This window comes from Mustelus asterias, chromosome 18 (genome assembly GCF_964213995.1).
Source record: "Mustelus asterias chromosome 18, sMusAst1.hap1.1, whole genome shotgun sequence".
Taxonomy (NCBI): Eukaryota; Metazoa; Chordata; class Chondrichthyes; order Carcharhiniformes; family Triakidae; genus Mustelus; species Mustelus asterias.
This window is the reverse complement of record NC_135818.1, coordinates 61,137,346-61,153,347: the sequence shown is the minus strand read 5'-3', so window position 1 is coordinate 61,153,347 and position 16,002 is coordinate 61,137,346. Positions and strand designations below refer to the sequence as shown.

At 41.2% G+C, this 16,002-nt stretch overlaps 1 protein-coding gene across 1 annotated transcript in view; it reads right to left on the bottom strand.

The window, feature by feature from the left end:
• Positions 1-16,002, bottom strand: part of nemf (nuclear export mediator factor) — a 66,299-nt gene that overhangs the window by 7,472 nt on the left and 42,825 nt on the right. The window contains exons 20-28 of the mRNA XM_078234145.1: positions 14,397-14,454; positions 13,906-13,964; positions 11,724-11,844; positions 9,425-9,872; positions 5,189-5,243; positions 3,880-3,929; positions 3,209-3,350; positions 953-1,030; positions 670-870 (exon numbers count right to left, since the gene is read on the bottom strand). Coding sequence (XP_078090271.1) covers positions 670-870; positions 953-1,030; positions 3,209-3,350; positions 3,880-3,929; positions 5,189-5,243; positions 9,425-9,872; positions 11,724-11,844; positions 13,906-13,964; positions 14,397-14,454 — 1,212 coding nt within the window. The remainder of the gene's footprint in view (positions 1-669; positions 871-952; positions 1,031-3,208; positions 3,351-3,879; positions 3,930-5,188; positions 5,244-9,424; positions 9,873-11,723; positions 11,845-13,905; positions 13,965-14,396; positions 14,455-16,002) is intronic.

Here is a 16,002-nt window from a genome sequence, read left to right as displayed (position 1 = left end):
ATGTGTGGTGGAGAGTGGGAAGGAAGAGAGCGTTCAAATGGAGAGAGGAAATGCCAGCAACAACTGCTGGGATGGGGAGGGGGAGGAGGGAGGGAGAATTAGAGGGAGATGTCAGTGATTACTGTTGGGAGGAAGGAGTGGGGGGGCTGAGAGTGGGAGCTGTCAATGATTACTATTGGGGGGTGGGGTTGAAGAGGGGGGATGCCAATGATTACTGCTGGGGAGGGGGGGAGGGGGAGGAGGAAGGGGGTGTTGAGATTTGCCAGCACTAATGGGGGGGGGTGAGAGGGGAGAGAGATGCCGGCGTTGAATGGGAAAGGTGGAGAAAGAGAGATGCTGGTAGTCATCACTGGGGAAGCCCCGAGACATCCGTGGTGGGGGAAGGAGAGCGTTATTTCTGTTACTTCTTGGTCTGATTGGGGTGCTCCGATCTCTGTGCAGCCAGCTTTACTGGCATGTTTAGGCCCCACCCTTCAAAATGATAACGTGAAACACACCCCCCTGCTTGTGACAAAATCCCATAAGATCTGGCAAGAAAACCTGCCCGTTCCTCTGGAGAAGAACATGCCGGTTTTCAGTCATATCCTGACACTACGCCATTTTTTTGGGAAGATTCAGTCCAATGTTTTTCATAGCATCAATGCTTAAAAATGTGCTTCAATGTCTTACTTCTTGGTGATCTTCGAGAGCAGTTCCTTCTATCGTAACGTCTGCTACATGATGTGTCACAAGTTCAAGATCTTGTCCTTTGCTTTCAACAACACTCGCTGTGATCGAAGACGGCTGCTTAACCTGCTGTTTTTTAACAGGTTGTTTAACTTTGCCCTTTTTTCCTTTCTTAACCTTTTCCTCTTTGCTTGGACCTGCTGACTGGATTCGGGTATTATAAATTAAAATCCAATCAACTAAAGCATTTTAAAATATAATCTGTTTAATGCAAACTTATCCTTACCCCAAGTAATTTCATCATTAATTCACGATCCTCTTCATCTTGATCTTTATATTTTTCTTTAATTTTCTTCAGTTTAGCCTGATTATTGCAAAGCAGAAGACAATACTTTTAGAGGCAGCAGTTGTGTCTGAAGCTAAGCAGCAATATTTTCCCTTGACTGAAATGCAAGTTCACTGCAGTGTCAGTCACTCACCTCAGTGCAAATTCTTAATGACAAAGAAAGGTTGGTGGCAATTTTCACCTGATTATCAAAACATTTAACAGTCCTTTCTGATTTATACTTTTTAAGGGTGTTCATAAAGATTAGATAATGGAACTCTCCCCGTTACAAGGCATCCAGTGTAATATCACCCACCAGGCCTGATTCATCACAGCCAAATTCCGATTAAAACTCCCTTTACTCTTCACCATCAATATGCTTCAATCTCAACACAAGAACACTTTTTAAAAACAAATTCTCCAAACCCCAGCCTGTGGCCTCTCAGCGTCAAAATGAGTGTCAAAGTAAGGAAGCACGTTGGGCTTCTGTCCACTAAGAACTGGACTGATCAGCCAAATACATCTCACATAGGACCCAACAGTCGGCAGAGTGAAGATGCTGTCATCCAATTAGGCTGCATTAGATCTGAACTCATGTGGCAGAAGTGATGAAGTGAAAGTGACCTAAACCACAGCCACTCACTTTCTCTGTATCCATAGTTTTTCTTTCAGACAGGGACTAAGGAAACTAGGACCTTTTTTTGCCAAATGCTAATCTCTGAGACACTTATTTTTAATTCATTCATGGGACATTGGTGTCGCTGGCTGGCCAGCATTTATTGCCCGTTCCTAGCTGCCCTTGAAAAGGTGGTGGTGAGCTGCCTTCTTGAATCACTGCAGTCCAAGTGTTGTGGGTTGACCCACAATGCCATTAGGGAGGGAATTCCAGGATTTTGACCCAGCGACTGCGAAGGGACGGCGATATATTCCCAAGTCAGGATGGTGAGTGACTTGGAGGGGAACTTGCAGGTGGTGGTGACTCCATGTAACAGCATTCACCCTGAAAATCTTCCAAAACAGTCAACAACCATCACAGCTACAGGATCACACAGCTTAAAACCAAACATTAAAAATAAAGCATGAATAAAGAACCAGGCAACAAAAAGCAATGAGCTGGAGAACAGCAGCACCAATGCAAGACAATTAAGCAAATGGATAGCCTCTGTGTTCAGAATTTATGAAACGTGAATTAAAAGTAAACAGGAAAGTTAAAAAGGATGCCCAAATCCAGAATGGAGATCTGTCCTTGAAAGTCATTCATGACCCTACTTGGGCCCAAATGACTAAACCTAGGGTTGTGGAGTTGTGTGGATTGTGGAACAGACCAAATCATATTAATACAGTAGAAATGAATTGTTGATAAAGGATGAAGCTAAAACAGGTTTCAGACAAGAGAAATATCCCTTTTAAATGTTTTCAATTATCCCAATGAAGTTTTTGATGGGTGCTTTTTAGTGGGAAGGCAGTGGCGCTGTGGTATTGTCGCTGGATTAATAATCCAGAGATCCATGGTAATGTTCCGAGGACCCAAGTTCGAATCCCACCACGGCAGATGGCGGGATTTGAATAAAATTCAAATTCAATAAAAATAAATCAGTAACTAAAAGTGGAATTAAAAGATGACCATGAAGCCATTGTCGAAAAAATCCATCTAGTTCACTAATGTTCTTCAGGGAAGGAAATTAATCTTTACGTGGTCTGGCCTACACGCGACTCCACACCCATAGCAGTGTGGTTGTCTCTTAAAAGAAATTCGGGATGGGCAAGCTGCGCCATTGCCCGGGAGAATTAATTTTTTTTTAAAATCACACTGAGGCTCTGCATTTAGGAAAGTCTTACATTTAGAACTGCATGCTTTAAGCTGCAAAAATAAAATTATATATTCAGTCAATTTATGTTGCTAAAAATAGTACCAAATCAAAACAAGATTTCAAATATGTTATAAAAGAAAAATAGACAGGATTTACAGCAATATCTAAAAATAGAAGTGCAGACCATTCCTATCTTCGATGATGCTGATTGGCCTGCTGTTGCATTTTGACATTTTTCTTTTTCTATTTGAGATTTCTAGCATTTGCAGTTTGATTTAATATCTCCAGCACAAGTATTGGATGATTCTTATACTATTGAATAATTCTGACAGCATATAACAAACCCCATTTAGTGGGTAATAATTTAGAATTTAAGACAGAACACATGACCATCTCCTCTCATTACTTTTTGTCCTCTTTTCAAAGGCTGCTGCGAAGGAGAAGGTTTTTTAGCATCCTGCTCTTCGACAGATGGTGTTTTCTGGTCTTCAGATTGACTTGTTAGTTCTGAGTCTTCAGATTCGGGCTTTCTCCTTTTCTTCATTTCTCTGAAACACATAAAAAGAAACACGGAGTAGAACAAACTCAAGTATTACAAACATAGGAGCTGCTAATTCAACATCAGCGAGTCTCACTTTTTAAACCTGTCACTAAACATTTTGCTTAATCTGGGCAACAATTCCAACATTTATTTTGGTCCATTTTTCAATTCCTACTAAATAAATGCAGTTTCCATGCCGACTGAAGATAGAGGGGAGCAAAATCATTAAATCTTCAGGATACAAAGAAACTCCCATATCCTACTTCCCAAGGAATGCACTCCTTATGAATGAAGACAATTAGATAACACATGGCTGAAGTAATCAGCATGATCAACCAAATCTGTGAAGCAAAGGTTCACTTAATTCAACAGAATTTTTTTGTGAAAACACAAAGTAGTTACAAGCTACGGAACCCTATCACCAAGCCATCATCACAACAATTCCAAAAACATGCATGTTCTTTCAGTGACCAGTACAGGAGTACAGTACCAAATAATAGCTTGCTTATTTTATAATACTTCTAAATGATACTCACTTCCTCTCTTTGGCGGTTAGGTGTTTCCGACTTTGTGTTTTCCCATCAACCTGCAGAAAGGTACAAACTTCTACACTTATATCATTGGATTCACTAAGTTCACAACTAATGTTTTGAAGCTCTACAATATTACGAATGTAGCATAACATAGGAGAGAGACATTACAAAAACGTCATTACCTTGGCAAGTATGAAGCAGAAAACAGTTTTAATCTCAATTCTAACTGAAACTCATGAGAGTCTGAGAAAAATGCTATAATTTCTCCATTGTTAAAATATTAATTATAGTTCTTCCTCATTCCTTTCTCCTGCCCAAGTACCCTCGTCTATAAAAATGGTATACAACAAGTCACAAGTTTCACTGGCACATATATTATTCAGCAAAATTAACAGATTCTAAGCAGACTCACCCAAGGGAAAGTACAGAACAAGGCAGCTGAAATGTTGGATGTGTATACAATAACATGGTGATAAAATTATCCTACACCCTACAGAGTTCACACTGAGGTAATGGAGCATGCAGTGGGATTGCAAAATTGTCTTTGCGTGTTGGAGGCCAACATTTGAATCCAGCCCAGGTTGGAAGTCTCATGTTGGAACAAGGCAAAAGGAGCTCTATGCTATACCTTTAGATATGTTTTATGACCTAAAAATCCATGTTCCTGAAATTGAAAACGTACTAAATTCTATGGCATAGGTATTTTTCTACTTCATGAGAGGAAATCATCCAAAATACAAGTTTGGGAGTGGGAATCCATGCTTTCAAAAATCAATGTTTTGCTGGTTTCTTTATTTTCAGTACCTGGAAAATTTAGAAGTTTTTTTTAAAAGACTGCACATTTGTGCTGTTGCACAATGTGCTTAAAACACGTTTCAAGTTTTGCTTTTAATTTTTGGGATAATTAAAATGAGGAACAGGACACTTCATTTTTGGCACATCTGTCAGAAAAGACTCTCAAAGAAAGGCGAGATGAATAACAAAGTAACTGGTGTCCTAAAAATTTGAGATAACCACATGCCCAGAACTAAAGTAAAAAAACATTTTAATTCTGTTTATCGTATTACCATTTTTGAGATCTATCTGAAGGAAACTACCAATTTAATACCAATTTTCACACAGGTATTAAGCCTGAAACTAAATTTGTTTAAGAACCTTATCAAATCTGGATCCAGGAGATAAAAGGAAGCATTCTAACTCACTGCAACACTCAAACACAGTAAAATATGATTTTAACAAATACTTTACTAACATTTATGCATCTTCCCAACCCGCCAGGAGTATATATAAAAGTTAAACTAAAGTATTTTACCCAAACTTCTTCAATTGGCTCATCTTTAAAAGATGGAAAATACATCTGCAAAGGTCTGTTGAAAAATAAGATTTAAAACAGTAGTTAAATAATCAGATTTACTTTATCACTATGACACTTTCATAGCCCCATAATGGCTGGTTTATATAAAATATACTTGGATAATTTACATTTTGAAAGTCAAAAGAACTTTTAGCTGACTGACATCTTGAAAAGTAGATTGCATGAAATGCGAATTTTGTGTTTTCCCACTTGCAAAGGAGCCCCGTTGTGACAATACATACTCAAACTGCCTCAATGGACCATCTCTCAGTGGCAGAACAATGCACCAGCCAGAACAGCTAACAAGTTATTTTGTATTCTATAAATTGGCATTTTTAAAATTGGTGATTTTGTTTGTGCATATCACAGCTGAATTGTTCCTTTAATAAAAAATCCAAAATATTCTACAGGGGAGGAGTAGCAGAATGACCCAAACAGAAACAACATCAAACCCTAAACAGAAACAAGGATATAAGTTAAGGGAAATGACCTTAGACATTGTTGAAGAGTAGATTTTGATGGTAGATGAGATGTTTTTAAAAAACAAGAATTCTAGAGCGGAGCCAACAATATTATAGGGTTCAGTAATGTAATATCTGAAAATTCTTCCATCAAAGGGTGATTTGACCCATAATCCCAAACTTTGCAATTGTGTCGTCGTTGTTACTTCTTGCTTTTTTATATTTGGGACATGGGCGTCGTTGGCTGGCCAGCATTTATTGCTCATCACTAGTTGACCTTGAGAAGGTGGTGGTGAGCTGCCTTCTTAAACCGCTGCAGTCCACGTGTGTGGGGTGACACACAATGCCGTTAGGGAGGGAATTCTAGGATTTTAACCCCAGTGACTGAAGGAATGGCGATATATTTCCAAGGTGAGTGGCTTGGAGGGGAACTTGCAGATATGGCATTCCCATATATCTGTTGCCCATGTCCTTCTAGGTGGAAGTGGTCGTGAGTTTGGAAGGTGCTGTCTATGGCTGTTTGATGAATTTCTGCAGTGCATCTTGTAGGTAGTACACACTGCTGCTACTGAGCATCGGTGGTGGATGGAGCAGATGTTTGTGGCTGTGGTGCCAGTCAAGCGGGCTGCTTTATCCTGGATGGTGTCAAGCTTCCTGTGTGTTGTTGGAGCTGCATCCATCCAAGCAAGCAAGCAAGCGAGTATTCCATCACACTCCTGATTTGTGCCTTGTAGATGGTGGACAGGTTTTGGGGAGTCAGGAGGCGAGTTACTCACTGCAGTATTCCTAGCCGCTGACCTGCTCTTGTAGCCACTGTGTTTATGTGGTGAGTCCAGTTGAGTTTTTCGACAATGGTAAGCCTAAGGACCTTGACAGTGGGGGATTCAGTGATGGTAACACCATTGAATGTCAAGGAGTGGTGGTTAGATTGTCTCTTATTGGTGACGGTCATTGCCTGGCATTTGTGTGGTGTGAATATTACTTGCCATTTGTCAGCCCAAGCCAGGATATTGTCCAGATCTTATTGGATTTGAACATGGACTGCTTCAGAATCGGAGGGGTTGTGAATGGTGCTGAACATTGTGCAATCATCAGCGAACATCCCCACTTCTGACTTTATGAGGGAGGGAAGGTCATTGATGAAGCAGCTGAACATTGTTGGGCCTAGGACACTACCCTAGGGGATACCTGCAGAGATGTCCTGGAGCTGAGATGACAGACTCCCACAATCATAACGGCATGGGCGGCACGGTAGCACAGTGGTTAGCACTGCTGCTTCACAGCTCCAGGGACCTGGGTTCGATTCCCGGCTCGAGTCGCTGTCTGTGTGGAGTTTGCACATTCTCTTCGGGTCTGCGTGGGTTTCCTCCGGGTGCTCCGGTTTCCTCCCACAGCCCAAAGATGTGCGGGTTAGGTTGATTGGCCATGCTAAAATTGCCCTTAGTGTCCTGGGATGCGTAGGTTAGAGGGATTAGTGGGTAAATATGTAGGGATATGGGGGTAGGGCCTGGATGGGATTGTGGTCGGTGCAGACTCGATGGGCCGAATGGCCTCTCTCTGTGCTGTAGGGTTTCTAAGATTCTAAGATAACCATCTTCTTCTGTGCCAGGTATGACTCCAACCAGCAGAGAGTTTGCCTCTGATACCCATTGATTACAGTTTTGCTAGGGCTCCTTGATGCCACACTTGTTCAAATGTGGCCTTGGTGTCAAGGGCTGTCACTCTCACCTCACCTCTGGAATTCAGATTTTTTGTCCACGGTTGAACCAAGACCAGGAGCTGAGAGACCCTGGCAAAACCCAAACTGGGCATCACTAAGCAGGTTATTGCTGAGGAGGTGCTGCTTGATAGCACTGTTGATGATCTCTTACATCACTCTACTGATGATCGAGAGTAGACCGATTGGCTGGATTGGATTTGTCCTGTTTTTGTGTATAGGACATACCTGGGCAATTTTCTACATTGTCAAGTAGATGCCAGTGTTGTATCTGTACTCAAAGAGATTGGCTAGGGGAGCGGCAGGTTCTAGAGCACAAGTCTTCAGTACTATTGCCGTAATGTTATCAGGGCCCATTGCCTTTGCAGTATCCAGTACCTCCAACCATTTCTTGATATCACCGTGGAGTGAATTGAATGGGCTGCAGACTGGCATCTGAGATGCTGGGGACCACTGGAGGAGGTCGAGATGGATCATCCACTCGGCACTTCTGGCTGAAGATTGCTGCAAGTGCTTCAGCCTTATCGTTTGCACTGATGTGCTGGGCTAGTGGTTTATTTTCAAAACTACTGTTTCAAATTGGTATGATGAGATATTTCGCACAGACCTCCCATTATGTGACATGACTTTATTTCTGTGGCATCATGAACTCTACTGAGGGCAGAACTCACAATTCCTGATGCCATGAGCTCACACAAGGAAATAATTTACACAAAATATTGGTTCCTGCTACTTACAGCTAACATGTTGGACAAATGTCTAGTTGGGATTCTAGGTGGCAATTGTGTTTCTAACTCGTAAATAAAAAAGGTTAGGTGCTGTCAGGAATGTGATCTCAAACATCATTTGCACAGAGTGGAGATGCGTACATAACCTTCTTGTTCATTCATTGCTATAATTACAAGAAAAATGCGCAGTACCCAAGCATGTTTTGTTGGTCGAGTGCCCTTTTCTTCTCGATTACTAGATGTTGGTACATTTGTTAACTAAAATGCACATCTGAAGTATACTGTGTGACCGTGCAAGGCATTTTCTACCAAAATTAGTGAATTGGCTGGAACAGTATCACCATGCCACATCTGTAACTAATCAGCAATTGCTGAAGAATAACATTATTCTAACCAGCAGTTCATCAAAAACAGAATTAAATTAACAAGTGCCTTTAAATCCAACACAGATGATGGTGCAATTTACTTGAATAAAAGTATGCTTTAAATATCGGGCCATTTTACCAGTGGGATGATAGATAGCAATTATTTATAGCAAAAACAAAACCAACTCTACTAGATATATTGAAAGGTGCAAGCGTGCCAAGAGAGATCTGGTTCATGAATGGGTCAGCCCTGGCTCAGTTTGCCATACAGTCACCTCTAAGCTTGCAGGTTGTGGGACTATAAAACAAAACATGATACCAGATCTCAGAAGGAGTTATTAGGGAAGATGACCAAAAGCCTGATCAAAGAACTATGTTTCAGGAATGTCTTAATGGAGGAAAGCAAGTAGAGGGGCAGAGAGGTTTAGAGGGGGAAATCCAGACTTTAGACCCAAACAGTCAAAGGCAGGCCACCAATGGTGCAGCGACTGAAATCAGGGAATGTTCAAGAGACCAGAATTAGAGGAGTGCAGGTATCTCAAAAATGTTATGGACTTGGAGAAGATTACTCAGATAATGAAGGAGGCAAGGCCATGGAGAAATGTCAACATCTGGTACATTTTTCTGCGACCTCTGAAAACCAGGAAGATCCTATAAAATCATGGGACAAAACAAGTAGCTAGATAATCTGGAAATAGTTCAGTTTGTTGCCTGGCAATGCTACAAATTCTACCCAGCATTAGAAGAACAAGTGAAAACATTCCTGAAAAGTTAAGGAGGTAAGGTTTCAACCCAAGAATAACCTGAAACACAGAAATCAAAAATAGCCAGAGTGAAAAAAGCCAACAGAAGCCCTAAAATTGTAAATTGTAATTGCAAGCCACCTTTATATGACCTAAAAAATAACTCTAAATGAAAATTACCTCTTTGACTGAAGATGTGACAGATCAATAGTTGTGTCAGGATAACTAACGTCTACATTTTCTTCTTCATCATGACCTTCCTCAACCTTCTGGGCATCACCGGAATCTTCCAGATCAGCTTCCTCTTCAGCCTGTTTGTCTGATTCACCTTCAGCTTTGTCCTGTTGACCCTCTGCAACCCCTTGGACCTCTGCATGTTGGTTATTTTCCGATTCTGTACTGGTGTCTTCACTGTCACTGCTCTCGTTATCCTGCTGATCCTCTGCAACCCTTTGCACGTTTTCAGATTGGTCGTTTCTAGCTTCTGTACCGGTCACTTCACTGTCATCACTGCTGCTCTCATCATAGTTTTGCTGACTTTCTGCAATCCCTTGTACCTCTTCAGGCTGCTGGTTTTCAGCTTCTGTGCTGGTCTCTTTATTTTCATCGCTACTACTTTCGTCATTGTCTGATTGGGTTTAATAAAATAATTTATTAAAAAATACATAAACCCATAAATCATAGTCATATATAATATTAATTGAGCAACTCAAACTTTGGAAAAGAAGCTTAAAGAAATAGGCAATCGTTTCTGATGCGATGGACAAAGTCTTACCAAAATATGGCAGAGTGCTGTTTCAGGCAAGAAAACCAACATGCTTCTGTCCAGATTCTACCACACTCAACCAAAAAAAAATCAAGGGGTGTGACTGGCACTCCCCGCTTGTCTATCCGCTCCCTGCCCACAACCACATCTGCATTAAAACCCACCCCTCCTCCCATGAGGTTCCCACGGGGAACACAGCTTGGGACTGCAAGGGTGGCATGATGCCAACATGTGCCAAGGGGCAGTGCCATGGGGTATTGCCAGGGCCACGTCCCTCGTTCCCCGAGGGCTATGCTTATCTTTATGCCCTCGAGGAGACCCCTATGACAGATTCACATCTGTGTGAACCTGTTGTAAACCGTGCCGATGTGACGTCGGTGTGGTTTGAAGATAGGGCAAGGGGTCAAGATACGGCGAGGGGGCGTGTTAATTATATACCAGTAAAGCAGTAAAAATTGTGTTTCTGGTTTGTGGTCATGAATGGAAAGCTCATCAAAAGAGAAAATGCTGGAAAACCCTGCAGGTCTGGAAGCATCTGTAAGGAGAATAAAGGGCTGACGTTTCGAGTCCAGATGACCCTTTGTCAAAGCTTTGACAAAGGGTCATCTGGAATCGAAACGTCAGTTCTTTTCCCTCCTTACAGATCCTGCCAGACCTGCTGAGATTTTCCAGCATTTTCTCTTTTGGCTTCAGATTCCAGCATCCGCAGTAATTTGCTTTTATCTAATGGAAAGCTTATAACATTATCAAAAGACAACTGTAAAGTGATAGCTATCATTACGCAAATGAAGATTATTCACCAAATGATACTTCTATGCTTTGAGATTTCACCAGTAATTTAAGGATCTAAAAGACTGAATGAATGACTTCAAAAGAGACCTGTTTGACACATCCATGGAAAAAACAGAAAAAAGAGATACAAAGCAGATACCATCTGTTTTGTGGAGCAGATCATGGGGATGTTAAAGCAGAACAATTATTGAACGATTATGGCATGCCCTAGAGTAGAACACGACTAAGATATCCAAGATCCAAGTTTGCTGCACTTTGCACAATTTTACCAAAGTGGTATTACCAATGCAGTGGGTGAGAAAATGGAATGTCAAGCCTTCTGTTAGCCAAGGTCAAATGGTATTATTCTGCATGTGGCCATGCTCCAGCCATTATTCCTCCCTGGCAACTAGATAATTTTTAAGGAACTAAGTATGTGCTTAAGGGCATTAAAATAGATACTGCATTATCAGTGTCATGAGCTGATACAACTGACAGGCTGGTAGTTTTTAAAGACAAAGGAAAGGAAAATCTTGTGAATTCCTTCTAATTTTACACAATGTTTACACAGTAGGTGTAAAATTAAATGAAAAACAATAATGCTTTTTCTAGTTAGAGGAACAGCATCATGCATGGTGATAGGGAAGTCAATAGCTTAACCAAATCACCCAACAGCTTCACTTGCACAAACTACCTTCCTTTAAAAGATGCGTAAACACTGTGAAAAATGCCTGACAAACCCTTTGTTTTTGCAAATATAACCGAAAAGCATAAAATGTAGTACCATTCTCACATGGTAGCTACAAGCCTTTTTTAGTTCCTCTTAAAATAAAAATGCTGAATTCAATTTTTAAAAAGGTTAGGTTGAGCAAATAATTTCTCTGGAAACGCTTCAGAATCTTCTGTCATAAAATATTTTGTATGGGCTTTCTTGTTTATTACCTAAAGGTGCAGTATCCTCAGAAAAAAGTTCAGATGTGGTGCTAGTTACTGTCTCCATGTCTTCATCCTGCACTTTTACTTTCCGTTCACCTATGTGTCTCCACAAAAATTGCTCATCAACCTAAGTACAAGCAAACCATAGCACTTTTAAGATCTAGTTGAGAAATAGTCATAAAATATCAAGCAAGATACATGTATATGTTCTAGTCCTGATTATCCTACAAAGTACAAATTTCCACAAGATAAGCTTAATCCTAATGAGATGGATAATTAATAATCAAGAAATAAGACAAAATTGGGAGTTAGGTTGCAAAGTGAATTAGCATAATTCTGATCCCAACAATAATGGGGGATGGAAATGTTCTCTTTCTGCTAGCTGCAAGAGTTCGATGTGCTATGATTTTAAACAACCTCAAACCATTCCTATTAGGCTTCGACTCGCACCACAAAACCGTCTCGAAATTGGCACTAATTGGAATTTTCACTTCAGAAAAGCCACATGCTGTGGGAAATGGAAATGTCACATTACTGCAGCATGGTAAGTTCTTCTACATGTTGGAGCTCAATCACGTAAGAGTGAAGGCAGCTTCACTGAAGTAATTGGGAAGAAAATGTAAAATATCAGAACTCAGCAATGTTAAACAGTCCCGGTTCTGGCAACCTTCCATCTCCGAAAGATGATTGACAAGCAGCGAACAAATCCATTTCCAATGGGGTGTCTTCACATGATGCACCTTTGCTGATGGCTGCAGAGGCCAACCCTCATGGGTGGCACAGTGGTTAGCACAGCTGCCTCACAGTGCCAGGGCCCTGGGTTCGATTCCTAGCTTGGGTCATTGCCTGTGTGGAGTTTGCACATTCTTTCCGTGTCTGCGTGGGTTTCCACCGGGTGCTCCGGTTTCCTCCCACAGTTCGAAAGGTGCGCTGATTAGGTGCATTGCCATGCTAAATTCTCCCTCAATGTACCTGGATAGGCGCTGAAGTGTGGCAAGTGGGGAATTTTCACAATAACTTCATTGTAATGTTAACATAAGCCTACTTCATAGAATCCCTACAAGTGCAGAAGGAGGCCATTTGGCCCATCAAGTCTGCACCGACAACAATCCCACCCAGGCCCTATCCCCCCAACCCCACATATTTACCCCGCTAATCTCCCAACCCGCAAACCTTGGGACACTAAAGGGCAATTTAGTATGGCCAATCTGCCTAACCTGCACATCTTTGGAGTGTGGGAGGAAACCGGAGTATCTGGAGGAAACCCACGCAGACACAGGGAGAATGTGCAAACTCCACATAGACACCTGTGACACTAATAAATAAACTTTAAACTCAAGAGGCAGGTTCTGCCACAAGTGCTGCACATGAAGCTACTATGTATTGTTTTCAGCACTAGTATCCGTTGACAAGTCGCTGAAACCATAGGTCATCATAGTGGTGCATACTAGCCCACAGGAGGTGTCACCATTTTCCTCTGTTGTCAGCTAGTAATTCCTGGATGCAATAATCAATGTCTAGGGTCTTCATGTCACACTTATACTGATCTGGCTACCTCGTTATACAGAAAGTCCATGGGTATGCAACCATCTTCCATCCTGCAGACTTGTCCAAGTCAATGAAGAAGCCTCTATTTGATGAGTGGTAACAAACTTGGGAACCCGACCTCAGAGGTTTGCTGCAATTGTGATTTTAACCTGCACAGATATATCTGCACAGGATGCGCTGCAAACAGCAAAGGTGGAAATCGTTGAGCGGCTCTTCTTGATAGCTGCAAGTTGTCCATGGTTCACACCCATACAGCATGGTGCTGAGAACACCAGCCTTAGAAAGCATCAGGTTGGTCCTAAAGGTCAGTTTGATGATACTCCATGATTGTCTACATAATGCCTTACATGGGAGAACTACAGTTTCAACCATTGAAGGTGTCAAGGCATTGGTCTTGATGAGTGCAAAACTTCAGCAACATCTCTCTTCGCAGCAGCATTCTATCCACTCCAATCAATTTCCAGTCTGTGCTAAGAGAATCAGAAGATACCTGGACAGACTCCTTGCAGTCCCAAACAGGCTATGCATCGCAAGCCTCCCAAATTAAGTGCAACACAGTACAAATACACTTATTGCACAATGACTTGCTATACTTCATCCTTATTTCATCCAAAATTTCTAGAAAATGTTCATACATTACCTTAAACAAAAAGCCAAATCCCATCATAAGATAAGAAGGTGGGAGGTAGTTCTTTTTACCTAGAAAAATGAAATAATATTATTTGGGAGAGCAAGTAAATGCTGTAAAAATAGTAAAGCATCTGCAGCAAACACTGCCCAATATCAGATTTAAGGGAAAACAAAACTTATTGTTATGCTAAAAAATATTTTCTTTATCTTAAAACCTGTTGATAATGAATAAAGTTATCTTAGTCAAATCAAAATAATGCCCAATCTCCCTAGGCTTCTATCTTCACATGGCCACACTTGGGAAGGGGATCAATAGCTTTATAAACAGCGTTCTTTTATACAATTTAAGTTTTATATATAAAAATATGACTTGTAGCTCAACTATGGTGCAAAACCCCAACTGGCTGATAGCTTGAAGGAATAGATATATCGCAAAAGTGATCAAAAGAGTCAAATTACTAAACAACCAATCAAGATCAACGTCACTAACATTCTACTTACCTCTGATCATGAAACTCCCTGTCGTCAGGTATTCCCCTGTCGGTGCTGTTTTTGATACCTGAAGGTTTAAAGGTGGCAAATTTAAGAACATCTTTTTCACACATTCATATTTGTTTTAAAATAGATGTAAATAAAAATTATAGACCAATTGGTGCAGAGAACCATGGAGCAAGCAGCACAACACTCGCACGTTAGAGTGAGATCCCAGACCAGTGAGTGAAGTTGTAGCAGTCAAGGCTCGGAAGGAGGGAAATTTTTTAAAAGTCACTGTGAAAGACTGGGGTAAAACATCAACATGGGATTCAGTACAGTGGCATTGGTCAGGAGCAAGGAAATGTTCTACAAGGACAGCCTACAAAGGATACAAAAGTAAAATCAAATGAAGTTCAATTTCATTTTTTGAGGGAGAAGATTGGTGTGGCTCTAGAACTTTCCAGATCGGCAGCTTAAACTATTATACTGACCATCTAGGAAAAATATCATTTCTGCTAGTCTCAAAACTAGACAAGTACATTGCAGTGTAGAATTACATTAATTACTTTTGGACAGTCTTCCCATTTTTAGCGACTACTGGTGACACACTGTCATCATGAAATTGTTTCACAATCACCACTGCGCAATTCTTTGAACAAATCTGGTAAACTGGCCTTTACATTACTTCAGGAGAATCACAGCTGTTTAAAAATTTACATTGCACCATAGAACAGCAACAAAAATTTGCAGTTACAATGAATTCCTAATTCACCGTGGGCAGCACAGTGGTTAGCACTGCTGCTTCACAGCGCCAGGGACCCGGGTTCGATTTCTGGCTTGGGTCATTGTCTGTGCGGAGTCTGCATGTTCTCCCCGTGTCTGCACGGGTTTTCTCCAGGTGCTCCAGTTTCCTCCCACAATCAGAAAGATGTGTTGGTTAGGTGCATTGGCCATGCTAAATTCTTCCTCAGTGTACCCGAACAGGTGCCAGAGTGTGGTGACTGGGGATTTTCACAGCAACTTCATTGCAGTGTTAATGCAAGCCGACTTGTGACACTAATAAATAAACTTTAATGTTAACCAAATCAGGTACCAGGTGGAAAATTGACATTGCCTCATGAGGATAAGGTCTCGAAACAACTGACATTCTTGTCTCTAATATCATTTATTTCAGTGCTCGGCCATGTCATGGTGTGCAAGCCAGGGATCAGATCTATAGCCCAAACAATATAATCCACATTTCCTCCCTCCCACCCAAATTAACTCTAAATAATAAATGAAAATACAATTAAATCTGTTTTAAAATAGGAAATGGAAGCCACAAAAGAGCAGTTTGGTGATGGGGAGGGAAGTAAGAGATAAACAGCTGATGCCGTGGCCACCATTAAATAGTAGACTGATAGGAGACCAGTTCATGCCTCCAAGTATCCCAACAATGAGTTATACCTATCATTGCTGCTCTACTGATGAAAACACCAAACGGAATCCTAGGCACTTAGCTATACAGGGGGAATATGGGAGCACAAGTAATTCTGCTGCACTCTCTCGTGGACAGACATTCATTGTACAGCCAAGCATATGCTGATGCTCTCTGCTGGGAATGAAGTGTGGTACAGAATCTCCAGAGTGAAAC